At 48.0% G+C, this 27,374-nt stretch overlaps 1 protein-coding gene across 1 annotated transcript; it reads left to right on the top strand.

The window, feature by feature from the left end:
• The first annotated feature begins 599 nt into the window (after nt 1-599).
• ERICH2 (glutamate rich 2) lies at nt 600-24,682 on the top strand. The gene is made up of 7 exons (XM_083152173.1): nt 600-740; nt 854-885; nt 7,093-7,187; nt 17,232-17,365; nt 18,592-18,649; nt 20,101-20,172; nt 23,274-24,682. Exons 1-7 carry the CDS (start codon nt 738-740, stop codon nt 23,408-23,410), a joined length of 531 nt encoding a protein of 176 aa, XP_083008299.1. The 5' UTR covers nt 600-737; the 3' UTR covers nt 23,411-24,682.
• Nucleotides 24,683-27,374: the final 2,692 nt, after the last annotated feature.

Below are 27,374 nucleotides of genomic sequence, written 5' to 3'. Positions count from 1 at the left end.
AGGATCAATTCAAGTTATTTATGTCTAACATTATAGTCAAATTGTGCACAAACAGAAGTGAATACTGTCTATTACCACATTACTGATCCTAAGGGTGAGATATAAACACAATATATTTAACTTAATATTTGTTTTTAACTTTCTCAATGAGAAACCTGTAGCCTAGGGGTGCCGCAAAATAATTCTGATGCTTCGGGGTGCCGCAAAATAATTCTGATGCTTCGGGGTGCCATGATTCCAAAAAGTTTGGGAACCCCTGCTTAGGGGATGGTTTTGCAATATCACCTTGCAGTACTCTCACCACTATGCTGCATAGCGCAGCTCCGGCAGCAGGGGACAGAGGAGCAGCCGATACCGCCTTAACTATCTCAGCAGCAGCAGCACTACCCGCTCCTCCTCGCATTGCAGTCCGAATCCGCAGCTGCGGATCAGTGCAGTCGAAGTGCCGGTATTGTAAACCGCTGCTGCGCTGCATACCGGCACACTTCGACCACTGGCCTAAAAAGTAAAAAAAAAAAATCCCCCAGTTTCGCCTATGCAGAGACGTGCTATGACTGTGTGCGACTTTACTTCTTTTATAAAACAGCTGGATTGTACTTATTAGCAGCGTATTTACTGACGCTCACATCGTGGCTTTCTTCTTTATCTCGCAGCAGCAGCTATGTAGGCGGAACCCTCTTCTGCTGTCTCTGTTTCTGTACGGGCCGGGTTCTGTGCTACACCGCCCGGCTGCAACCATGGTGACCGACCTAAACATTTTCAGTACAGCTCCTTCCACTGCCGCTATCTGGTGTATGTTGTCCTGGTGCAGAATTAGCCTGTGCAGTGCCTAATATTTGATGCATTAATCTAGGAGGATCATCGTTCATGTCAGAGGATGAGCAGGTAAAGCCACTACACTACAGCTGTCCTTATTAATCCTCCACCTTGGTAGGGTACATTACCAGAGTGCTGGTTCATAGATAGATAGATTGATACCATATTCATACATACACACATATAAGGCTCGGCACCATTACAATTATTAATTGCTGTTAAGCTGTGTACACACGGGGGCGATAGGGGCTGAAATCGCTGGAAATATGGTCGCAGGTGACCATATTGCCAGTGATGGGAGTGTGCCCCGGCGATAAATCGGCGGGTGCGCGCTCCTGTTTTCAGCCCCGTTCTAATCGCTGGTCGCAGGAGCTTGCTCCTGCGACCAGCTGATTACCTGATTACCTCTGCTGCACCGCCGGCAGAGGTTCCCTTTCATCAGCGACCATCTCTGGTCGCTGATGAAAAGGAGAAACATTGCTCAGCCATATATTGGTAGAAATATATGGCTGAGCAATATATCTCCTCCGTGTGTACGGGACTTTAGTAATGGATTTTCTGCACTTGCAGCAGAAGGCGAGGGGATGTGATCGCGTACACCATTGAACGATTTTTATGCTGTTCGCAGATAAAAGTCAGTCTGAACTGACTTTTATCGCGCCCGCTGACATCAGCCGACCGCCCCGGTTGTTTACAGACTCATAACAACGTGCCACATTGGCCTGAAGAGAATGGCTTCTTTGATATGGCTATAAACATCAATAGATGATCAGTGTCCCCTGTTTCCAGTCTGCTGAGATACTGTTTATATCCGTGGATAAAATGTTCTGAATAACATTAAAAAGGGAGTTTTATAAGCAATATAAATGCTTTTATATTTACCTTAGTCAAAGTAATAATAAAAAAATCTGTAAAAAAAACACATCTCACTGAAGTCTGAGTTCGGCGGACGCGTGCGATGCCGGATGAACGGTGATGTTATTTTAAATGGGCAATCACTTACAAGGCAATGATTACCCCTTTAAGGAAAACATCAGATTTCGGACGACATCCCACAGGGCCACCAATCTCGGACTTGATTACATCTCGCCCAATGTTTTGTTGTATTTGTATCCTATTTTGGGGTCCTTAATTGTAATGTAGTTACAATAGATAAAATATATAAACAGAACTGCTTTGCCTGTGTGACAATGACACAGGCAAAGCAGTGGTAGTGTCTAGATCCCCTTCAGTTTTGACAATTTTCCCATTATGCCCTGGGTCCTTAGGCATGCGCAGCCCATTTTATTAAGGGGTGCATCGTCAAAGGGGTGTTTCTAGCACCACCTATTGGGCGTGTCTGGCATTGCCCATTGGGTGTGTCTAACACTGCCAATCATGCATGTTTACCTATATCTATTGGTACTCGCTAAAAATATAAAGGGGGACATTTACCAAAATGGATTCGTAGAAAAAAGGTGTATTCGTAGGGAGAAATACACCTTTTTTTTACGAATTTGTATTCTCGGGATTTACAATCCCAAAAATACAACAATTCGTATTCCTAAAGATGGAACATTCGTATTTGTATTTACAAATACGAATGTCTACACCATCGATAGAATACGACAGAAATCACCATTCAAAAGAATGGTGGTTCCTGATGTACTAAGCAGCCGTACTGATAATACGGCTGCTAAGTGGTGTAAAACACCCACGCAAATACAACAGGAAAATACACCTTGCTTTCCCTGTCGTATTTGCTTTAAGCCTGCACGGATCAGTCAGATCCGTGCAGGCTTTAGTGTAGAAAAATATTAAAAAAAAATATTAAAAAAAAACCCGGCATGGTACATCGTGCGGCTCCGCCTTCCGAATGCCGCTATTGGCCGCCTTGCGGCCTAGCGGCTCCTGATTGGCTAGGACAGGTGAGTATGGTTTCCTTCCACAGCTTCCTCCATGGATTTCGTCGGATCCGGACGCCATCGCCGACAGCGACGTCGACTTGAAGAAGGACGTCGACATGGATCCAGAAGACCGCCGACACAGGACCAGAAGACGACACAGGACCAGGGCTACCTACGGAAAGAAGATAGGTAAGTATTAGTATGTTCGGGCTTTGTATGTATTAAAGTTTTATTTTAAGTATGTGTCAGTGTGTTTTATTGTACTATTTTTAATACTGTGGCACTACAAGACCCAGCGGGCCCTTTAATGCCCCGCAGGCTGGGACTTGTGGTTCTCCAAGTCCCAGCTTGCGGGGGAGGCTTGCTGGGACTCATAGTGCCCCAGTATTAGACAATAGTTTAATCTTTTTTTTTACACCGCTATCAGCTCGATGCCCACCGCCCAGGGGCATCGAGGACAGCACCAGGCTTCAGCCTGGTCAGGTAAGTCCTGGAGGGGGGTAGGGTTAATGTTTTGGCCGCGGGACCTTATATAATAAGTGTCCCCCGGCTGTGACATTACCCTGCTGGCTGGTTGTGCCTGGGGCTGGTTCTTAAAATACGGGGGATCCCTAGTCATTTTGTCCCCCGTATTTTGGGAACCAGCCCCGGCCTGGAGCCTGGGGCTGGTTGTTAAAAATCGGGGAACCCCTATTTGTCGGGTTCCCTGATTTTTAATTACCGGCCCCGACTCCTTCAGCCTGGTGCTGGTTACAGCTGTGGGGGGGACCCCACGCTGTTTTTTTTTTATTATTTATTTATTTTTTCTATTTTTTTTTTACACCTTGCAGCCTGCACGGATCTGACTGATCCGTGCAGACTGCCAGAAACATTCGTATTAGCGGCCGTATATATGGCCGGCTAATACGAATGGTTACACCATCGGAGTGTTTCAAACAGGGTTCCCTCTAAGCTGTGCGCGTGTGCGCGCGCACACAACTCGCCGAGCATGCGCACAGGCATTACAACAGAGCGCACAAAGCAGCAGTGGTCAACTTTTTGCAGTTGTGGACTAAATTCATGTGTGTTTCACCCATTAACTACATCATGTGCTGTGTTTTGAAAGTTTCAATGTTTTGAATGTTTAATATAATTTTGAAGAAAAGTTAACACAAATGCTGAACGTAATTTTCCAGTTATATATAGAAGTGACGCACAAAAATAAAAAATTTCTTCCAAAGTTGCACAGCCAAAATCTTTTGCCGCACACAGTCTTCATAAAATTAGAGGGAACATTGGTTACAAAGCAGTCGTATCTGACTGCTTTGTAATTTCCCCTCCGGAACACGACTTTGCATACGACTAAAACAGTCGTATGCAGCCGTAGGGAAATACCAATACGAAAAACTAGGTTTTTCATATTGGTAAATTTCCCCCAAAATGTCTCTCAGCCAGAACATAATCTCCAGCCTATTTCAGTTTTAATATTCTTATTACTCTGTATAACAGTACATGCATATAAAGGAAAAAAATATATGGATTATGCAGGTATGTAGTGATATGACAACGGTCTAGTACAATTAACAATGCAAAACATACGATTGATTGATGGGCACTAATTTTAATGGAATACAGGTCTAAAAAGCAAAAGACTTTGGTAAAAGGTATTGCTGGTATTGCTAGCGGCAGGGAGTTGTCCACAAGGGTGGGCACAGCATTTGGGGGTGCCTGTGCACCCCTAACACTCAATGTGCACACACCTATAATAGCGCTGTTTCTTTCACTGTCTCTCCCTTCCAGTACTTCTGACTGGCAAACCTATGCCTACTCTCTAAGTGTGGTAATTTACTGTGTACTTATTGTTACAATGGCAGGCGGTAACTCCAAGAGAGTTGCTTGCAAGAAGTGTAATGCAAAATTTTCACCTTCTACAGAGGGAGTTTTACTTTGTGATAAAGGCACTGTTAACCCCCCGTTAGCACAGGCTCCTGTGCATACCTCCCAACTGTCACGATTTTAGAGGGACAGTCCCGATTTTCGGGTCCTGTCCCTCTGTCCCACCCGCGGCAGGCATTGTCCCGCTGCGGGGGTGGCAGTTGGGAGACCCCCCCAATCTAGTAGAATAGACGCTGTGCGCATGCGCACAGCGTCTATTCTCGTATGAAAATGAGGTCGCGGCTAATTAGCATAAGCCGCGCCCTCATTTGCATACGCCCCGCCCCCTTTTCGGGCGCGCGCGAGTGTCCCTATTTCTTTAGAACAAAAGTTGGGAGGTATGCCTGTGCATACCCCTGTCTGGGCATCGTAGCTTGCAGATGTCATGTCCCAATTATCTTCTGAGCTCTCAGCAGCTCAAAAAGATAGGGAGACATCCAGAAGCCAGCAGGCCTCTTTAGCCTCTGCAGTAGAAGGCTTAACAAAAGCTCTGGCCCCAAGGCCAGCAGAGGGCGCTGGTCCATCCTCTTCAAGGTCATTAAACCACACTCTTTAACACAGAAAGAGGTTGCTGCCACAGTCTGTGGATTTAGGTGATTATGATGATATGCCTGATCTTGAGGAGGGTGAATTTGCTCCCCCAGAGGAGGAGGATGTTGTTTTAGCGTTTGATACGCAAGAGCCTGAACAAGCCTCTCAGGGCCTGGAGGATTTAATTGAGATGGTAAAAATTGCTTGTAATGTGACTGAGGGAGCAGACACTCCTGTCCGTCATTCAGTGGCATAACTATGAAAAAATATCCCCCCGCCACAACTCTTTTTCACGCCCCCCCCCTCCCCTCCCCCTCCGCCAGCTCGACCCCGACCCCCCCAGCTCACCCCCCCCCCCCCCCCAACCCCCTTACCGTTCCACGTAGTGCCGCTGCGTCTGCCCCGGGACCTTCCGCCAGCGAATCAGTCTGCGCTGCGGCTCTCCGTCTCCCTGCTCTCCCGGCTCCTGCTGTCATAAAAAACATGTCACTCAGAAAATGGCTGCCCCCGTACAGCAGACCGTTTTTAAGGATGCTAGAGCAGACTGAGCCGGGAGAGCAGGGAGACGGAGAGCCGGCGAAAGGTCCCATGGCAGACGCAGCGGGAAGGGTAACAATAGCCCCGCAGCCCCCCGGCGCTCTCACCTTCCAATCGCCTCCCCGCCACGGCGGGGGCTGCGGGGCAATAGCTACGCCACTGCCGTCATTCTCTTTTTGGTAAGAAACAAAAGCAATCTTCCACTTTTCCTCTGGCAGATGAACTGGTTGATCATGTGCTGCAAGCCTGGTGTCATCCCGACAAAAAATTTCAGGTACCTTGCAGGTTTTTATCAAATTACTGCCTTCAACATGAGGTCAGGAAGAAGGTTGAGATACCACCAATGGTGGATTCTTCTGTATCTCGACCGTCTAAAAAGACGGTCCTTCCGGTCCCAGGGGCCACCACCCTTAAGGACACCTCGGACCGTAAGTTAGAGGTAACCTGCGGCTGGTGTTTACAGCGTCCGGCTCAGGTCGGTTGCTTGGTAAATAAGGTCATAGGGGTATGGGCCTCAAAAATTTCTTCAGAAGTTCTTGAGGGTTCTGACCCGGCCTCCATTGTTCAACTTGCTGAAGAGATCCAGGAGGCTTCTACATTTTTAATGGAAGCTTCCTCAGATATTTGTATGGTTGCAGGCACAGTTTCTGCACTCTCCCTATTAGCTCGCAGAGCGCTTTGGTTACGCCAATGGCAAGCGGACGCGGAATCCAAACGAGCAGGGGAGGCTCTTGCATTTAATGGGGATGTCCTGTTCTGGCCTGAGCTTGATAACTGGATATCCCAGGCAACACGTGGTAAGTCTCACTTTCTTCCCTCAGTAGCTCCACCAGCTACTCGCAGGACACCACAAAGGCCTTCCTTTTGGTCCTTTCGTCCCACTAGCAGGGTTTGGGAACCACGACTACCCAGCTATTGGGTCCTCAATCTTGAGGATTTCCAGATCTCTCGCCCTTCCGAATCTCCATGTTTATTCTTACTTATTTAAAAATCATTGATAGAAATGAAAATCAATGAAAAGAGATATTGTTCTTTTTTAAAGTCAATACTAACTCAAGAATTTAATACAGATAGAAAATACCCTCAGGAGGCCGAGTGGGTACCATCGTCTGTTATCAGCTATCTAGTAGGATTGCAATGATTCTAGTACCTTATTTCTGTGATAACGTAGAACAGGACAGCGATGTGGAAGTGGCATATAACACATTTCTGTAGACTGCCCTACCATATTTACCATCTCTTTGAAGGTATTTTGTGGGCTTTTTCCAGGGCTGTCAAGAGAAATCTTGGGCCCCAGTACAACAACTTCCCAGGGCCCCCTGTAAGCACAAACAACCAAACCAGTTATGTTTCCATGTATCATGATGGAACAGGGCTAATGTCTGACAATCCCTTGCTCTATTCGCAGCAGTCATATTCCGGATTATAATGCAGCAGACAGCAAGCAATCAAAAAAGGCAGTGTGCAGTACTGTGCCGAAGGCGTCGGAAGCACAAATAATCGGTAATGATGCTGCTTTCACATTACAAACCTGCTTTCAACCCATTTTTGTAAACATTAATTGTCATGATGCATAATAAACTCTAATCCCGTGCTGAGGCAGTGGGCTTGCTATATTATTTTATTATACTATACTGGGATTTATTGCTAATTATCACATAGGAACTGCAGCCTCCTAGCTATATGGACGTCATTACACTGAGGCTATGATACTATGCTGTCCTGTATATACTGTAGCTCTGCCATGGACATGTCACTACCACTAAATGCATAATTGCATTCATGTACATTATAGCCACTTTAATAGCTCACCTATTCAATATAGAACTGTGTGCAACTGTTGGTTCATCCTATGAATGTTTGGTAACGAGTCCAATCAGTGTCAGGGGACATGAAGGTTCTCACACCATAGCAGGGTCCCTGCTAACAGTCCCAGTTTTCCTTGACCAGTCCCTGGCTTTTGGGAGCGGAGAGAGTGTGGGCAGGACTTGGAGAGATTGGGAGTAAAATTGACACATCCCGTAGAGAGTAAAAACAGTATCCATAGAGTATTTGGTTACTGTACAGACACCAAAAGCACTAAATGAGCTGCATGTACCTAGTTCCATTGTCTGCTGTGCCACAATATCACAGGCAACACCGCGAACATCATGTGTGCTGCCAAATTGACACACTAAGCGCTAAATCTGGCGTACGTAGTATCTAAGGGTTAGTAGTCCTACTAGTATGAGCACCTTTGTATGCTTAGAGGTTATTAATGCTTCTGGATAATAATGCTTCTGTTCACAGTAAATATTGGCCAGCTTTACACTGAGCTTGGCTATGGCACACCCCCTGACATCCCTAAATCATTATGAATACCCCCCACTTACACAGTTCTAATCATTTTCCATGGCTTACCTGGAATTACTCCACATTCTGCTCTATGTTGGGATTGAATACATCCATAATAAAAGGAACAGTAGACTTATAAAGCTGATACTCAGTCGTCGTCTTCATACGGTGGCACATACTACCAAGCTAAACATAATGGTTGCCTGGAACGTGATACAACAGTCTGGCTGTATTACAGGGAGACCTGATGTAGTCAGAGTGGCTGTATTACAGGGAGACCTGATGTACTCAGAGTGGCTGTATTACAGGGAGACCTGATGTACTCGGAGTGGCTGTATTACAGGGAGACCTGATGTACTCAGAGTGGCTGTATTACAGGGAGACCTGATGTACTCAGAGTGGCTGTATTACAGGGAGACCTGATGTACTCAGAGTGGCTGTATTACAGGGAGACCTGATGTACTCAGAGTGGCTGTATTACAGGGAGACCTGATGTACTCGGAGTGGCTGTATTACAGGGAGACCTGATGTACTCAGAGTGGCTGTATTACAGGGAGACCTGATGTACTCAGAGTGGCTGTATTACAGGGAGACCTGATGTACTCAGAGTGGCTGTATTACAGGGAGACCTGATGTACTCAGAGTGGCTGTATTACAGGGAGACCTGATGTACTCAGAGTGGCTGTATTACAGGGAGACCTGATGTACTCGGAGTGGCTGTATTACAGGGAGACCTGATGTACTCAGAGTGGCTGTATTACAGGGAGACCTGATGTACTCGGAGTGGCTGTATTACAGGGAGACCTGATGTACTCAGAGTGGCTGTATTACAGAGAGACCTGATGTACTCAGAGTGGCTGTATTACAGGGAGACCTGATGTACTCAGAGTGGCTGTATTACAGGGAGACCTGATGTACTCAGAGTGGCTGTATTACAGGGAGACCTGATGTACTCAGAGTGGCTGTATTACAGGGAGACCTGATGTACTCAGAGTGGCTGTATTACAGGGAGACCTGATGTACTCAGTCTGGCTGTATTACAGGGAGACCTGATGTACTCAGAGTGGCTGTATTACAGGGAGACCTGATGTACTCAGAGTGGCTGTATTACAGGGAGACCTGATGTACTCAGAGTGGCTGTATTACAGGGAGACCTGATGTACTCAGAGTGGCTGTATTACAGGGAGACCTGATGTACTCAGAGTGGCTGTATTACAGGGAGACCTGATGTACTCGGAGTGGCTGTATTACAGGGAGACCTGATGTACTCAGAGTGGCTGTATTACAGGGAGACCTGATGTACTCGGAGTGGCTGTATTACAGGGAGACCTGATGTACTCAGAGTGGCTGTATTACAGAGAGACCTGATGTACTCAGAGTGGCTGTATTACAGGGAGACCTGATGTACTCAGAGTGGCTGTATTACAGGGAGACCTGATGTACTCAGAGTGGCTGTATTACAGGGAGACCTGATGTACTCAGAGTGGCTGTATTACAGGGAGACCTGATGTACTCAGAGTGGCTGTATTACAGGGAGACCTGATGTACTCAGTCTGGCTGTATTACAGGGAGACCTGATGTACTCAGAGTGGCTGTATTACAGGGAGACCTGATGTACTCAGAGTGGCTGTATTACAGGGAGACCTGATGTACTCAGAGTGGCTGTATTACAGGGAGACCTGATGTACTCAGAGTGGCTGTATTACAGGGAGACCTGATGTACTCAGAGTGGCTGTATTACAGGGAGACCTGATGTACTCGGAGTGGCTGTATTACAGGGAGACCTGATGTACTCGGAGTGGCTGTATTACAGGGAGACCTGATGTACTCGGAGTGGCTGTATTACAGGGAGACCTGATGTACTCGGAGTGGCTGTATTACAGGGAGACCTGATGTACTCGGAGTGGCTGTATTACAGGGAGACCTGATGTACTCGGAGTGGCTGTATTACAGGGAGACCTGATGTACTCGGAGTGGCTGTATTACAGGGAGACCTGATGTACTCGGAGTGGCTGTATTACAGGGAGACCTGATGTACTCGGAGTGGCTGTATTACAGGGAGACCTGATGTACTCAGAGTGGCTGTATTACAGGGAGACCTGATGTACTCGGAGTGGCTGTATTACAGGGAGACCTGATGTACTCAGAGTGGCTGTATTACAGGGAGACCTGATGTACTCGGAGTGGCTGTATTACAGGGAGACCTGATGTACTCGGAGTGGCTGTATTACAGGGAGACCTGATGTACTCGGAGTGGCTGTATTACAGGGAGACCTGATGTACTCAGAGTGGCTGTATTACAGAGAGACCTGATGTACTCAGAGTGGCTGTATTACAGAGAGACCTGATGTACTCGGAGTGGCTGTATTACAGGGAGACCTGATGTACTCAGAGTGGCTGTATTACAGGGAGACCTGATGTACTCGGAGTGGCTGTATTACAGGGAGACCTGATGTACTCGGAGTGGCTGTATTACAGGGAGACCTGATGTACTCAGAGTGGCTGTATTACAGGGAGACCTGATGTACTCGGAGTGTCTGTATTACAGGGAGACCTGATGTACTCGGAGTGGCTGTATTACAGGGAGACCTGATGTACTCGGAGTGGCTGTATTACAGGGAGACCTGATGTACTCGGAGTGGCTGTATTACAGGGAGACCTGATGTACTCGGAGTGTCTGTATTACAGGGAGACCTGATGTACTCAGAGTGGCTGTATTACAGGGAGACCTGATGTACTCAGAGTGGCTGTATTACAGGGAGACCTTATGTACTCAGAGTGGCTGTATTACAGGGAGACCTGATGTACTCGGAGTGGCTGTATTACAGGGAGACCTGATGTACTCGGAGTGGCTGTATTACAGGGAGACCTGATGTACTCAGAGTGGCTGTATTACAGGGAGACCTGATGTACTCGGAGTGGCTGTATTACAGGGAGACCTGATGTACTCAGAGTGGCTGTATTACAGAGAGACCTGATGTACTCAGAGTGGCTGTATTACAGAGAGACCTGATGTACTCGGAGTGGCTGTATTACAGGGAGACCTGATGTACTCAGAGTGGCTGTATTACAGGGAGACCTGATGTACTCGGAGTGGCTGTATTACAGGGAGACCTGATGTACTCAGAGTGGCTGTATTACAGGGAGACCTGATGTACTCGGAGTGTCTGTATTACAGGGAGACCTGATGTACTCGGAGTGTCTGTATTACAGGGAGACCTGATGTACTCAGAGTGGCTGTATTACAGGGAGACCTGATGTACTCGGAGTGGCTGTATTACAGGGAGACCTGATGTACTCGGAGTGGCTGTATTACAGGGAGACCTGATGTACTCGGAGTGTCTGTATTACAGGGAGACCTGATGTACTCGGAGTGGCTGTATTACAGGGAGACCTGATGTACTCAGAGTGGCTGTATTACAGGGAGACCTGATGTACTCAGAGTGGCTGTATTACAGGGAGACCTTATGTACTCGGAGTGGCTGTATTACAGGGAGACCTGATGTACTCGGAGTGGCTGTATTACAGGGAGACCTGATGTACTCGGAGTGGCTGTATTACAGGGAGACCTGATGTACTCAGAGTGGCTGTATTACAGAGAGACCTGATGTACTCAGAGTGGCTGTATTACAGGGAGACCTGATGTACTCAGAGTGGCTGTATTACAGGGAGACCTGATGTACTCAGAGTGGCTGTATTACAGGGAGACCTGATGTACTCGGAGTGGCTGTATTACAGGGAGACCTGATGTACTCAGAGTGGCTGTATTACAGGGAGACCTGATGTACTCAGAGTGGCTGTATTACAGGGAGACCTGATGTACTCGGAGTGGCTGTATTACAGGGAGACCTGATGTACTCGGAGTGGCTGTATTACAGGGAGACCTGATGTACTCAGAGTGGCTGTATTACAGAGAGACCTGATGTACTCAGAGTGGCTGTATTACAGAGAGACCTGATGTACTCGGAGTGGCTGTATTACAGGGAGACCTGATGTACTCGGAGTGGCTGTATTACAGGGAGACCTGATGTACTCGGAGTGGCTGTATTACAGGGAGACCTGATGTACTCAGAGTGGCTGTATTACAGGGAGACCTGATGTACTCAGAGTGGCTGTATTACAGGGAGACCTGATGTACTCGGAGTGTCTGTATTACAGGGAGACCTGATGTACTCGGAGTGGCTGTATTACAGGGAGACCTGATGTACTCGGAGTGGCTGTATTACAGGGAGACCTGATGTACTCGGAGTGGCTGTATTACAGGGAGACCTGATGTACTCAGAGTGGCTGTATTACAGGGAGACCTGATGTACTCGGAGTGTCTGTATTACAGGGAGACCTGATGTACTCAGAGTGGCTGTATTACAGGGAGACCTGATGTACTCGGAGTGGCTGTATTACAGGGAGACCTGATGTACTCGGAGTGGCTGTATTACAGGGAGACCTGATGTACTCAGAGTGGCTGTATTACAGGGAGACCTGATGTACTCAGAGTGGCTGTATTACAGGGAGACCTGATGTACTCAGAGTGGCTGTATTACAGGGAGACCTGATGTACTCAGAGTGGCTGTATTACAGAGAGACCTGATGTACTCAGAGTGGCTGTATTACAGGGAGACCTGATGTACTCGGAGTGGCTGTATTACAGGGAGACCTGATGTACTCAGAGTGGCTGTATTACAGGGAGACCTGATGTACTCAGAGTGGCTGTATTACAGGGAGACCTGATGTACTCAGAGTGGCTGTATTACAGGGAGACCTGATGTACTCGGAGTGGCTGTATTACAGGGAGACCTGATGTACTCGGAGTGTCTGTATTACAGGGAGACCTGATGTACTCAGAGTGGCTGTATTACAGGGAGACCTGATGTACTCAGAGTGGCTGTATTACAGGGAGACCTGATGTACTCGGAGTGGCTGTATTACAGGGAGACCTGATGTACTCGGAGTGGCTGTATTACAGGGAGACCTGATGTACTCGGAGTGGCTGTATTACAGGGAGACCTGATGTACTCAGAGTGGCTGTATTACAGGGAGACCTGATGTACTCGGAGTGGCTGTATTACAGGGAGACCTGATGTACTCGGAGTGGCTGTATTACAGGGAGACCTGATGTACTCGGAGTGGCTGTATTACAGGGAGACCTGATGTACTCGGAGTGGCTGTATTACAGAGAGACCTGATGTACTCAGAGTGGCTGTATTACAGGGAGACCTGATGTACTCAGAGTGGCTGTATTACAGGGAGACCTGATGTACTCAGAGTGGCTGTATTACAGGGAGACCTGATGTACTCAGAGTGGCTGTATTACAGGGAGACCTGATGTACTCAGAGTGGCTGTATTACAGGGAGACCTGATGTACTCAGAGTGGCTGTATTACAGGGAGACCTGATGTACTCAGAGTGGCTGTATTACAGAGAGACCTGATGTACTCGGAGTGGCTGTATTACAGGGAGACCTGATGTACTCAGAGTGGCTGTATTACAGGGAGACCTGATGTACTCGGAGTGGCTGTATTACAGGGAGACCTGATGTACTCGGAGTGGCTGTATTACAGGGAGACCTGATGTACTCAGAGTGGCTGTATTACAGGGAGACCTGATGTACTCGGAGTGTCTGTATTACAGGGAGACCTGATGTACTCGGAGTGGCTGTATTACAGGGAGACCTGATGTACTCGGAGTGTCTGTATTACAGGGAGACCTGATGTACTCGGAGTGGCTGTATTACAGGGAGACCTGATGTACTCGGAGTGGCTGTATTACAGGGAGACCTGATGTACTCAGAGTGGCTGTATTACAGGGAGACCTGATGTACTCAGAGTGGCTGTATTACAGGGAGACCTGATGTACTCAGAGTGGCTGTATTACAGAGAGACCTGATGTACTCAGAGTGGCTGTATTACAGGGAGACCTGATGTACTCAGAGTGGCTGTATTACAGGGAGACCTGATGTACTCAGAGTGGCTGTATTACAGGGAGACCTGATGTACTCAGAGTGGCTGTATTACAGGGAGACCTGATGTACTCGGAGTGGCTGTATTACAGGGAGACCTGATGTACTCAGAGTGGCTGTATTACAGGGAGACCTGATGTACTCAGAGTGGCTGTATTACAGGGAGACCTGATGTACTCAGAGTGGCTGTATTACAGGGAGACCTGATGTACTCAGAGTGGCTGTATTACAGGGAGACCTGATGTACTCAGAGTGGCTGTATTACAGGGAGACCTGATGTACTCAGAGTGGCTGTATTACAGGGAGACCTGATGTACTCAGAGTGGCTGTATTACAGGGAGACCTGATGTACTCAGAGTGGCTGTATTACAGGGAGACCTGATGTACTCGGAGTGGCTGTATTACAGGGAGACCTGATGTACTCAGAGTGGCTGTATTACAGGGAGACCTGATGTACTCGGAGTGGCTGTATTACAGGGAGACCTGATGTACTCAGAGTGGCTGTATTACAGGGAGACCTGATGTACTCAGAGTGGCTGTATTACAGGGAGACCTGATGTACTCAGAGTGGCTGTATTACAGGGAGACCTGATGTACTCAGAGTGGCTGTATTACAGGGAGACCTGATGTACTCAGAGTGGCTGTATTACAGGGAGACCTTATGTACTCAGAGTGGCTGTATTACAGGGAGACCTGATGTACTCAGAGTGGCTGTATTACAGGGAGACCTGATGTACTCAGAGTGGCTGTATTACAGGGAGACCTGATGTACTCAGAGTGGCTGTATTACAGGGAGACCTGATGTACTCGGAGTGGCTGTATTACAGGGAGACCTGGTGTACTCGGAGTGGCTGTATTACAGGGAGACCTGATGTACTCGGAGTGGCTGTATTACAGGGAGACCTGATGTACTCGGAGTGGCTGTATTACAGGGAGACCTGATGTACTCGGAGTGGCTGTATTACAGGGAGACCTGATGTACTCGGAGTGGCTGTATTACAGGGAGACCTGATGTACTCAGAGTGGCTGTATTACAGGGAGACCTGATGTACTCAGAGTGGCTGTATTACAGGGAGACCTGATGTACTCAGAGTGGCTGTATTACAGGGAGACCTGATGTACTCAGAGTGGCTGTATTACAGGGAGACCTGATGTACTCAGAGTGGCTGTATTACAGGGAGACCTGATGTACTCGGAGTGGCTGTATTACAGGGAGACCTGATGTACTCGGAGTGGCTGTATTACAGGGAGACCTGATGTACTCGGAGTGGCTGTATTACAGGGAGACCTGATGTACTCGGAGTGGCTGTATTACAGGGAGACCTGATGTACTCGGAGTGGCTGTATTACAGGGAGACCTGATGTACTCAGAGTGGCTGTATTACAGGGAGACCTGATGTACTCAGAGTGGCTGTATTACAGGGAGACCTGATGTACTCAGAGTGGCTGTATTACAGGGAGACCTGATGTACTCAGAGTGGCTGTATTACAGGGAGACCTGATGTACTCAGAGTGGCTGTATTACAGGGAGACCTGATGTACTCAGAGTGGCTGTATTACAGGGAGACCTGATGTACTCGGAGTGGCTGTATTACAGGGAGACCTGATGTACTCGGAGTGGCTGTATTACAGGGAGACCTGATGTACTCAGAGTGGCTGTATTACAGGGAGACCTGATGTACTCAGAGTATCCGGTCCCTGGGTAGACAATGTCAAGATCAAAAGTCACTAGGTCAACCACTAATGGTCAACATACCATAGGTCCACATTGACAGAAGGTCAACACAAGCTTAAAGTCGACATGGTCGACATGAGTTTTCATGTGTTTTGGGTACTTGTGTATTTGCAGGGCGCCCACTTAGCTATTTGCTTAGTGGGCTATTCTGCATAGTGAAATCGCATTGCATTGCATGGCACATTTTCATGCCGTGTGATGCAATGTGATCTCACTAGTTAATTTATTCACTGCCCCCGACCACCGATCGCTTCACATCACATGCGATTTAGCAGAACACACCCAGTGTACATGTCTATGTGATGCAATGGGATTTAGCACACCCCCACTACCCACGTCACCCCGAAGTGTGGCGAGTGCAGCGGTTACGCGTCCTCCCGACCTTTTCATACCCCACTATCCACGTGCACCAAAAACTAACTAAGGAAAATCGCATCAAATCGCATCGCATTGCACAGCAAAATTGCATGCGATGTGATGTCATTTTCCTACGGTGCCGTACGTATGTAAATTGGGCGCCCTGCAAATACACAAGTACCGTTATTGTTTTTTTTTTAGACTGACTTGGTTCATCCTTTACTATCCAAGTGGGCATAGAGTTAGATTGTGCCGAGTGCAGTGAGCTATGCAAGTGGATGCAGTACACCATTCCAGGCCAACCTGTGGCTCTCCAGATGTTGTCAAACTACAAATCCCATCATGCCTTGCCACAGTTTTGCCTTTAGGGAGTGTTAAAACTGTGGCAAGGCATGCTGGGATTTGTAGTTTCACAACATCTGAAGAGCCACAGGTTGGCCTGTCCTGCAGTACACTTGTGTGATGTCCATGTCGACATAGAGCATAAAAACCGTGAAAAACTTGTGTCCACCTTTTCAGTGCCGATGTTGACCTTAAGCTTATGTCAACCTAACCACTGTCAACCCCCCTATACCATAACCAGTACTCAAGTGCCACCCAGTACTGATCTGTGCGAGGCTGCCGCATCGTAGGTATTTGGCTGCCGGTAAATACGGCACCCAAATACAATTCACATCGTCATCAGAAATACAAATCCAGAGAGTAAATGTTCTATATTCTCCGGTCGCATTTTCAGAAGATAACGGTCGTACCCATTTGTACCGCGGATTGGCTGAAATCATCAATCTTAGTAAATTTCCCCCTTTGTGCGCTAAAATATGTCATAGTAAAACTGATTTGTTCCAAACTTGCTGAATATGGACCGAGGGAGCTGTGAAGACAGATGAGAGGTAGGAGTGGATAGGGATGGGGGTAGGGTGGGGAGTTTGAGTGCTAAAATCTATCACAGCTCAAAGGAAAAATAAAACTATCACAGCTTAAAGTGAAAGTACATTGCAGAAGCTGTCAAATTGACAGGCTTTTAATTAGTTATGAATAATAATTGGCTGTGCAGTACAAGCTCCTCCTCTTTTTTCTTTACTTATTAAGTGAACCAATCTACCACTTTACTCACCCCATAATTACAGCTGATTGATCTATGCCTGTCTGATTATAATTACTGTAGATGTGACAGTAACTGCAGGACTTCCGTCACCATCTATTCATAAACCCATCGTCGTGGAGCAGCCGGAGGAGTCTAGTGGTGAAGATGAGAGCGATGATGAAGCAGGAGGTGCTCCCGTACAACTTCTTGCAGAGGTGACATGAGTTTGGGTGGATGTGTGTTTGGGACTGTAGAGGAGTCACTGAGTCCGTAAGCACCTGAGGGCTCTAAGAGACGCAGCATAGACATGAGCTGTCTCTAAACATATTGTGGCAGGGACAGCATCCTTCTACATGAAGGTAATGTGGAGGATCTGGTCCAACAGCAGGAAAACTGATGGGATCAGGGTTGGGTTGATTTGCAACACCTGTGCTTTCATGGTATAGGTGTTTCCAGTAGGGTGGCCAATCCCGGGATCGGCGGGATCCTGGGATTTGGCCTAAAAAACACCGGGATTTGAATCCCGGGATTGGACCTTCCAATCCCGGGATTATCTAATGCTGGGCAGTGTCTGAGTGAGTGCTCAGATGCTGCCCAGGAGATCCTGATCTCCAGCCTGCAGTCTGGAGCGGGTATGGGCAACGCAGCGGGACCTCTGAACGTCACGCTGCACAGGCTGCACCGCCCATATCCGCTTCAGAGTGACTGCGACCGCGCACCTTTGAAACATGTCTGCAGCACTGGCGGCTCTGCTGCTGCCACGGCCGATGCCACCCGCCCACAGGATGCCTGCCCTGCTCCCGCTCCCTTCACCCGCGGATGTCTGCCCTGCTCCCGGCCACCCAGCCATGTAAGTAAATTAATGTGCAGGGCGGCCGGAGTGGGGGACAGGGCCTTCTTACTGCCTGTAAAATTGAGAGATGTCAATCCCAGGATCCCGGGAATCCCGGGATTGAGCATTTTTCAATCCCAATTCCCGAGCATTTTTCAATCCCAATTGAAAAAATGCCCTGGGATTGGCACCCCTAGTTTCCAGGGCAGGAGGTTATTGTACCTGATGATGGAATAGCCAATCAGGTGAAGGTCAGGGATGTGGGCTATGGTAGGGACCACTGGAACATTGTGAGGAGTTTGTACTGTGCTGTGACACCTGTATGCTGCAATGCGTAACAGTGCTTGCCTATGCTGATTACCTGGTATGCTGTAACAGTGCTTGCCTGTGCTGATTACCTGGTGTGCTGTTAACCTGCTACAAAATAAAGACCAAGACTTCATCTTATCCAGTGTATGTGCTTCCTTGTCACAATATGCGCTGCATTCTTCTATTATGATTTCCCTGTAAACTGTTAGGAGACAAATCCTGGTCTCTGAGAAGTTGTTTCTTCACTGTGTTCTATACAAACTTGTTTATAAGTATGTTGTGGGCTGTTGTTTTTTTCAGTTCCTTAAAGCTATAATGGATGAGGATTACATGGTGGCACAGAAACTTTGCCAAATGGGTATGTATTTCATTTTTATTAATGTGTTTCACACAGTGGCGTAACTAGATATCTGTAGGCCCCATAGAAATGTTTGTAAGGGCCCCATGTACCATCCAATAGCAGCTGCACTCCCTGCACCTATGGTAGTAAGCCCCTGGTTTTTATTGATCAGTGGTGGACAGCACGACTTCTGCACATACCTCCCAATTGTCACGCTTTCCGTGGGAATGTCCCATTTTTGGGGGGGTTCCCGCATCCCACCCGGGGCTGGAGATGTCCCGCGACTGTCGACCCAACTGTCACGCTTTCCGTGGGAATGTCCCATTTTTTGGGGGGGTTCCCGCATCCCACCCGGGGCTGGAGATGTCCCGCGACTGTCGACCCAACTGTCACGCTTTCCGTGGGAATGTCCCATTTTTTGGGGGGGTTCCCGCATCCCACCCGGGGCTGGAGATGTCCCGCGACTGTCGACCCAACTGTCACGCTTTCCGTGGGAATGTCCCATTTTTTGGGGGGGTTCCCGCATCCCACCCGGGGCCGGAGGTGTCCCGCGACTGTCGACCCAACTGTCACGCTTTCCGTGGGAATGTCCCATTTTTGGGGGTGTCCCTTGACGGGGCAGAGAGTCTCTAACTCCCCCTCCCCCATCAATACACGCTGCACACGCACAGTGTCTATTCATGCCCCCACAGCAGCAAAAACGGAGCGTGGCCTCGCAGGAGCGCCGCGCCCCCGAGATTTTGGAGCGTGTGACAGCGTCCCTCCTCGTACCTCCTCAATGTTGGGAGGTATGCTATCATCACAGCTGCATTGATGGCAAATGTCGTAGTTCTTAGGACAAGTGCCCATTCGGCTAAATAGGGTCCTAACAATCAGGGCTGGATTTATCACTAGACCTGTGAGTCACGGGCCTAGTGGTGGTACCTATTATGGGCGGCAGCTGTCAGTCTGAGTCACTGACTCTTTTATTATGTGCATGGCCGAGTGGGCAGCGGCAAGTGACAGGACGACATCACGCCACACACCTAATAGGGGGAGTGGTCCAAAATATTGTGCCTAGGGGTGGCCTGACCCCTAAACCCAATCCTGCTAATAATAACGGTATTTTCCTCACTGAGGGGTGAATTTATGAAGCTTGGAGAAGTGTTATCTATCCCCATAAAGAACGTTATGAGCAAGGTGATAATGGTTCAGCCAATCAGCTACAATATGTAAATTGACAGGTAAGAGCTGATTGGCTGAACCATTATCACCTTGCTCATAACGTTCTTTATGGGGATAGATAACACTTCTCCAAGCATCATAAATTCACCCCTGACAGTCCCTGAAGGAGTTCTATCGTTTCACAGATTAGTCTTTTCCAAGCCATCTTGGTTTTCTAGGTGCACGAAATGATTAGCTTTATAGTGATCCTATTGTTACGTGTATACCCTGCACATTAGCTGAATGCATTTCTTTCCACATTGTAGTGCTGATCTATGAGCCAGAAAATCCAGAAGCAAACGAATTCTCACCTCTTATTGAGAAAATGCTGCAACATGGTAAGAGGGGACTTTCTCTATACATGCTCTAGAACAGTGGTTCCCAACCTTTTTTTTCTCCCGTACCCCTTGATTATTTCATTTATGAGTACCCCCTCGTGAAAATTTTGGGGGGCGTGTCCTAAAAAGGAATGTGGTCACATTTGAAGGGTGTGACTTAACAGGGGCAAGTCACTCCCCCATTTTCTGTGCCATGTCTTCAGATGAATTTAAGAACATGCTGATGTATGATATCCAAAAAGATTCTAGTGCCCAGTTTATACTGCAAAAATCATTCTGGTACCAAATATAAAACATAGCGTTCATACTGGCAATGACGAGAAAGAAAAAAAAAAGTGCAACCACTTGACCACAATATAAGCTCAGCCCATTCTGCGGACAGCATATAAAATAACAGAACACTGTCAAATCTCTATTACTGAAGCAACAAACAGACATTCCAAGGGATCACGTTAGCCTTCCAATAGTGCCAGATACACATATGCCCCCAAAAGTGCCAGATAAACATATGCTCCAATGGTGCCACGTATGCCCCCACAGTGCCAGAAACAGGAATGCCACCACAGTGCCAGGTATGACCCCATGGTACTGGGTATGCGCCCACAGTGCCAACAATGCCCCTACAGTGCCAGCAACAAGTATGCCCCACAGTGCCAGCAATGCCCCACAGTGCCAGCAACAAGTATGCCCCCACATTGCCAGCAATATGGTATGCCCCCACAGTGCCAGCAATATGGTATGCCCCCACAGTTCCAGCAATGCCCCCCACAGTGCCAGCAATAAATATGCCCCCACAGTGCCAGCAATATGGTATGCCCCCACAGTGCCAGCAATGCCCCCCACAGTGCCAGCAATATGGTATGCCCCCACAGTGCCAGCAATAAATATGCCCCCATAGTGCCAGCAATGCCCCACAGTGCCAGCAACAAGTATGCCCCCACAGTGCCAGCAATATGGTATGCCCCCATAATGTCAGCAATATGGTATGCCCCCACAGTGCCAGCAATGCCCCCCACAGTGCCAGCAATAAATATGCTCCCACAGTGCCAGCAATAAGTATACCCCCACAGTGCCAATGCCCCCCACAGTGTTTCCCAGCAGCAGCACACTCACCATTGATGCTGCTGCCGGGGAGAGGACAGTCCAGTGTCTCCCTGCAGTCACTGTAGCTGCCACCGCTGCCTTCTTCTCTCAGGGAAGGAGAGTACAGCACACTGCGCATCTCTCCTTCCCTTCACTGTGACTGGGCTGCCCGCCAATCAAAGTTCGTGGGCCGGCTCCTGATTGGCTGCCGGCCTGCAAGCTCTGATTGGCTGACGGGCGGCCCAGTCACAGGGAAGCAAGGTGAGGGGTAGGAGAGATGCGCAATGCACTTTCCTCCCCTCAGGCTCAGAAGCCGGTGCCGCATACCCCCAGCAACCCGTCTTACTGCCTTCCAGCCGCGGCAGCGTGACCCGGCGTCCTGCGCATGTGCCGGGTCACGCAGCCGCCATTAGTGGCGTCTGGTTTGCGTACCCACTGAAAGACCAGCGCGTACTCCCGTTGGTACGCGTACCACGGGTTGGGAACCGCTGCCCTATAGCGATGCGTGGTCCCGCTACCTGCAGAGATAGACCATAGGCAAAATCCGTGTCTGTGCTTAGGCAGCTCGCTCAGTACAGGGCACCCCAGTCGCCCCGTGTGTACAGGGCTGAAGTGCTGCCAAATGACCACACATGCAGGCCGCAGTAACCATCTCCCATATTTTCCAGCATCCACAATGCTTAGCCCATCAACTACAATACAGTTATCAGACTTCTTGGCCAGCTAAAGTCCAATTTACCCAATTATCTAATCCTCCCTCATTGTGCTTTGCCAGGCCTGTACTGCAGCAGTCTTTATTTGTTCTTTGTTCTGCATTAGTATTGTCTTCTGCACGTAAAATAGTTGTTGGATCAGGGTTGAGATCAGGTGATCAATTTGGCCAACCCAGAGTATTAAACTTCTTAAACTCCTGGGTATAGTTTGGGTCATTGTCTATCTTGTAGTGTGAAGTGGTGTCCAATCAACTTTGCAGAATTCAAATGAATGTGAGCCGACTGTATATCCTTATACACAACAGAATTCATCTGGCTGCTTCTGTCTTCCGTAACACCATCAATAAACACTAGTGACCCAGGGGGAAAGGTGTGAAGAGTACAGAAGATAATCACTGGATAAGTTGGGCTAAACTTCGGGAATATGAGCCCGAAGCGTGGCGAGCCCCGCAAGGGGACGTGGATCACATGTAAAGTAATCCGTGTCCCCTCGCCACGCTTCGGGCACGGTGACTCACTGCGCTCGCCACACTATCTAAGATCAACTCCACGCCGACGTGGATAGTGGGGCTGCGCTCGCCACGCTTCGGGTTGGCGTTGATAGTGGGGGTAGCGTTGACAATAGGGGTGTATTTAACATTGTAAGCACCCATTAGGGTGCTTGTACAATTAAAAATCGCATCGCATGCCGCTATATTGCATGCGATGCGATTGCATAAGATGCACTTCGATCAAAATCGGGGGTGCTGTGCTAGGAAACAAGTACCGTTAATTTTTAAAAAGCAATCTTCCTGCACCTAGGATGAACACTGGCTGCAGCTGGCTCCTGCTCGGCATGGCACACTGGCAGGCAGAACTTGCAGGTCATGGGTAGGTGACCTGACTCTGAGCACTGTAGGTGGGAGACAAGACCAGGCGGGTGGGATGTGGGATGGAGCGTGTGTGCGTGCTGTGCGCTGTCCCGTGACGTCTATAGGTCGGAGCGGGCTGGGGGCTGACTTTATGGAGCCGAGCCAGCGCTGTTTGGTAGTGTGCGAGCTGAAGACCGGCGGCGTCAGGCAAGTAATGCAGTCCTGACCACCGCTGGGTGCTGCTGCTGAAAATCTAGTTTGCGTGCAATCCCGTGCGCACCCCAATGGATCCTGCAATCATCCACCATTGTTGTCTATCATGGACTTCCACACCTTTTGTAACTGGATTTTTTTTTTTAAAGCATCTAAACTGACAAAAAAAATGTCAGTGTCTAAATATATGTGGAAGGTTACTGAATGGTAGAATGCCTTGTAACACTTATATACATTGCAGAAGAACAGCAAAACAATGAGGATGAGGACAGCGAAGAGACTGAGGATGATGACGAAGATAGCAGTGATACTGATGACAGTGATGACCAATCTAATGTTACCTCAGAGGATTCCAGTGAAGATGAAATTAATAAATAAAACTACTATTTATTACATAACCCTCTATTTATATGGCTACTACTGTACTCAAAATACTATGACCATGGGCCATTATTCTGGTTCACTCGCAAAGTCAAATTCCTTCTCAAATGGACAATACTGTGCTGCAGTGCAGGTGGGGCAGATGTAACATGTGCAGATAGAATTAGATTTGGGTGAGTTATTTTGTTTCTGTGCAGGGTAAATACTGGCTGCTTTATTTTTACATTGCAATATAGAGCTCACTTTTAGGCAAAACCCCACCCAAATCTAACTCTCTCTGCATATTTGTCCATTTGAGAACTAATTTGCCTTTGCGAGTGAACCAGAATAATGGCCATGATTAACAAACACAGACAGACAGACACACACACACTGCAGTGTTCATTTGGGAAATGGTTGTTAGGTCAGCACCATTAAGGTCGACATACATCGGATTGACCACTGCAGGTTGACAGGCCTTAAGTCGACACAAGCATTAGGGCAACATGGGGAAGGTCAACAAATATTATTTGCAGGGGTTTTTTTCAGCCAACATGTGTCGACAGGCGGTATTTCATATACACTGACAGATCGCTCACAGCACATTGCTGTGCAGTGCTGTGTGCTGAGCGATCTTGCTGAGTGTTCTGAGCGAGCATAGCTCAGAATGCTCAGCCCATCTCCCCGTGTGTCGGCCCCATTACATGTAGCTAATGTCTCTGCTACAGCAATGCTGCTGTGTACACACCAGAACGATCGTGAGCAGATCGTGAGACGACCATGCGATGGTCGCACAATCTGCTGGAACATCCGATCCGTTCCCGATCTGTACCCAGTTGAAGGGGTCGTTTTCAAATCCTGACTACAGCAGGTAGGATCTGCAAAACAACGGATCGGAATCGGATCTAAAACATGCCCAATTTACATACAATCGGTCGAGATTGTATTGAAATTGGGGAAATTGAGGCCAAATCATTCTGGTGTGTGCCCAGCGTTACACTTGGCTAATGTCCCTGTAAATTTTAATGTTGAATTATTTAGGATCTGTCAAGTAGATGCCATATTTTGAACGTGTTTCCCATTTGCAGCACAATGATGTGCCTGTAAGCGGAGCTGGACACACAACCATGCTGAGCTCGTGCTGGGCTAGCTGTGTCCAGGGGCTCCATGACGCAGACCTCGCACACTAGCGTTGCTGTATCTTCCAGCTATCACTGTCCTTGTCATGAGCCCACGCAGGACGAATACGCTCAGGGGCTGTCGTTGGGGGCTCTCTTCACTGACACAGGAAGTGACTTGTGGGGAAAATACAGAGTTATCTTCTAAAAAGACAAAACTATAGTTACATTGTTTTTTTTGTTTCATGTACATTAAACAAAAATGAGCAAACGAAGAGTTATTGATACAATTTAATACTACAAAGAGCATAGTAATAGGTCTGAAATGAAAGATGGATGATGCAGCTTTTTTTCAGCAACAACATAGACCGCGCTTTTATTTATAAGATAGGGGAGACAATAGGTATTACAGCTTAGGCGGCCAAGGCCCTTTATCAGGCCGTTCTCGTATCTTGCCTGGGCTCATTGTTTATGTGCTGCGTTATAAATAAAAGCTCCTACTTCTTCCTGGCCGTGCACTGGGTAATCCGCATTTGGTTGTGCTTTATGGAGTTCCTGGCTCTCTCTGGATGATGTTGCGTTGTAGTTTTTTGGATAACTACCGTGTTGTGCTAAATTATAGTGCTGAACATAACTAACCCATCAGTAAGACTTACTACATCGCTTTCTATGCTGGCTCCCTGTAGAAGCCATGACATGATAAAGGATGTATCACAAAGAAACAGTAGGAAAAGTCTGTTTGCTGTAGTTTTCTAGAAGTTTGAAATTGATGTATAAGACATAGTTGCCTCCCCTCCTACATTCTGCAGGAGACTCCCTGACATAGTAGAAATCTCCCTCTCTCCCTCATTAGTCTAGCAATCTCCCTCATGTCACCTAGCCCACATTACACTGTTACATCATAGTTACCTACCCTCCTGCATTCTGCAGGAGACTCCCTGACATAGCAGCAATCTCCCTCTCTCCCTCATTAGTCTAGCAATCTCCCTCATGTCACCTAGCCCACATTACACTGTTACATCATAGTTACCTCCCCTCCTGCATTCTGCAGGAGACTCCCTGACATAGTAGCAATCTCCCTCTCTCCCTCATTAGTCTAGCAATCTCCCTCATGTCACCTAGCCCACATTACACTGTTACATCATAGTTATCTCCCCTCCTGCATTCTGCAGGAGACTCCCTGACATAGCAGCAATCTCCCTCTCTCCCTGATTAGTCTAGCAATCTCCCTCATGTCACCTAGCCCACATTACACTGTTACATCATAGTTACCTCCCCTCCTACATTCTGCAGGAGACTCCCTGACATAGCAGCAATCTCCCTCTCTCCCTCTCTCCCTCATTAGTCTAGCAATCTCCCTCATGACACCTAGCCCACATTACACTGTTACATCATAGTTATCTCCCCTCCTGCATTCTGCAGGAGACTCCCTGACATAGCAGCAATCTCCCTCTCTCCCTGATTAGTCTAGCAATCTCCCTCATGTCACCTAGCCCACATTACACTGTTACATCATAGTTACCTCCCCTCCTACATTCTGCAGGAGACTCCCTGAAATAGCAGCAATCTCCCTCTCTCCCTGATTAGTCTAGCAATCTCCCTCATGTCACCTAGCCCACATTACACTGTTACATCATAGTTACCTCCCCTCCTGCATTCTGCAGGAGACTCCCTGAAATAGCAGCAATCTCCCTCTCTCCCTGATTAGTCTAGCAATCTCCCTCATGTCACCTAGCCCACATTACACTGTTACATCATAGTTACCTCCCCTCCTGCATTCTGCAGGAGACTCCCTGAAATAGCAGCAATCTCCCTCTCTCCCTGATTAGTCTAGCAATCTCCCTCATGTCACCTAGCCCACATTACACTGTTACATCATAGTTACCTCCCCTCCTGCATTCTGCAGGAGACTCCCTGACATAGTAGCAATCTCCCTCTCTCCCTCATTAGTCTAGCAATCTCCCTCATGTCACCTAGCCCACATTACACTGTTACATCATAGTTACCTCCCCTCCTGCATTCTGCAGGAGACTCCCTGAAATAGCAGCAATCTCCCTCTCTCCCTGATTAGTCTAGCAATCTCCCTCATGTCACCTAGCCCACATTACAATGTTACATCATAGTTACCTCCCCTCCTGCATTCTGCAGGAGACTCCCTGACATAGCAGCAATCTCCCTCTCTACCTCATTAGTCTAGCAATCTCCCTCATGTCACCTAGCCCACATTACACTGTTACATCATAGTTACCTACCCTCCTGCATTCTGCAGGAGACTCCCTGACATAGCAGCAATCTCCCTCTCTCCCTCATTAGTCTAGCAATCTCCCTCATGTCACCTAGCCCACATTACACTGTTACATCATAGTTACCTCCCCTCCTGCATTCTGCAGGAGACTCCCTGAAATAGCAGCAATCTCCCTCTCTCCCTGATTAGTCTAGCAATCTCCCTCATGTCACCTAGCCCACATTACACTGTTACATCATAGTTACCTCCTCTCCTACATTCTGCAGGAGACTCCCTGACATAGCAGCAATCTCCCTCTCTCCCTCATTAGTCTAGCAATCTCCCTCATGTCACCTAGCCCACATTACACTGTTACATCATAGTTGCCTACCCTCCTACATTCTGCAGGAGACTCCCTGACATAGTAGCAATCTCCCTCTCTCCCTCATTAGTCTAGCAATCTCCCTCATGTCACCTACCCCACATTACACTGTTACATCATAGTTACCTCCCCTCCTGCATTCTGCAGGAGACTCCCTGAAATAGCAGCAATCTCCCTCTCTCCCTGATTAGTCTAGCAATCTCCCTCATGTCACCTAGCCCACATAACACTGTTACATCATAGTTACCTCCCCCCCCC

The sequence above is a fragment of the Crinia signifera genome, chromosome 7, assembly GCF_055691185.1.
Source record: "Crinia signifera chromosome 7, ASM5569118v1, whole genome shotgun sequence".
In the NCBI taxonomy this organism is placed as follows: Eukaryota; Metazoa; Chordata; class Amphibia; order Anura; family Myobatrachidae; genus Crinia; species Crinia signifera.
The sequence above is the reverse complement of the archived record's forward strand: the minus strand, read 5'-3'. Positions and strand labels throughout refer to the sequence as shown.

Coding starts and splice junctions, on each gene's coding strand:
- ERICH2 (XM_083152173.1), top strand. Junction 17,366..18,591: donor CCGTACAACTTCTTGCAGAG/GTGACATGAGTT, acceptor TGTTTTTTTCAG/TTCCTTAAAGCTATAATGGA. Junction 20,173..23,273: donor TGAGAAAATGCTGCAACATG/GTAAGAGGGGAC, acceptor TATACATTGCAG/AAGAACAGCAAAACAATGAG.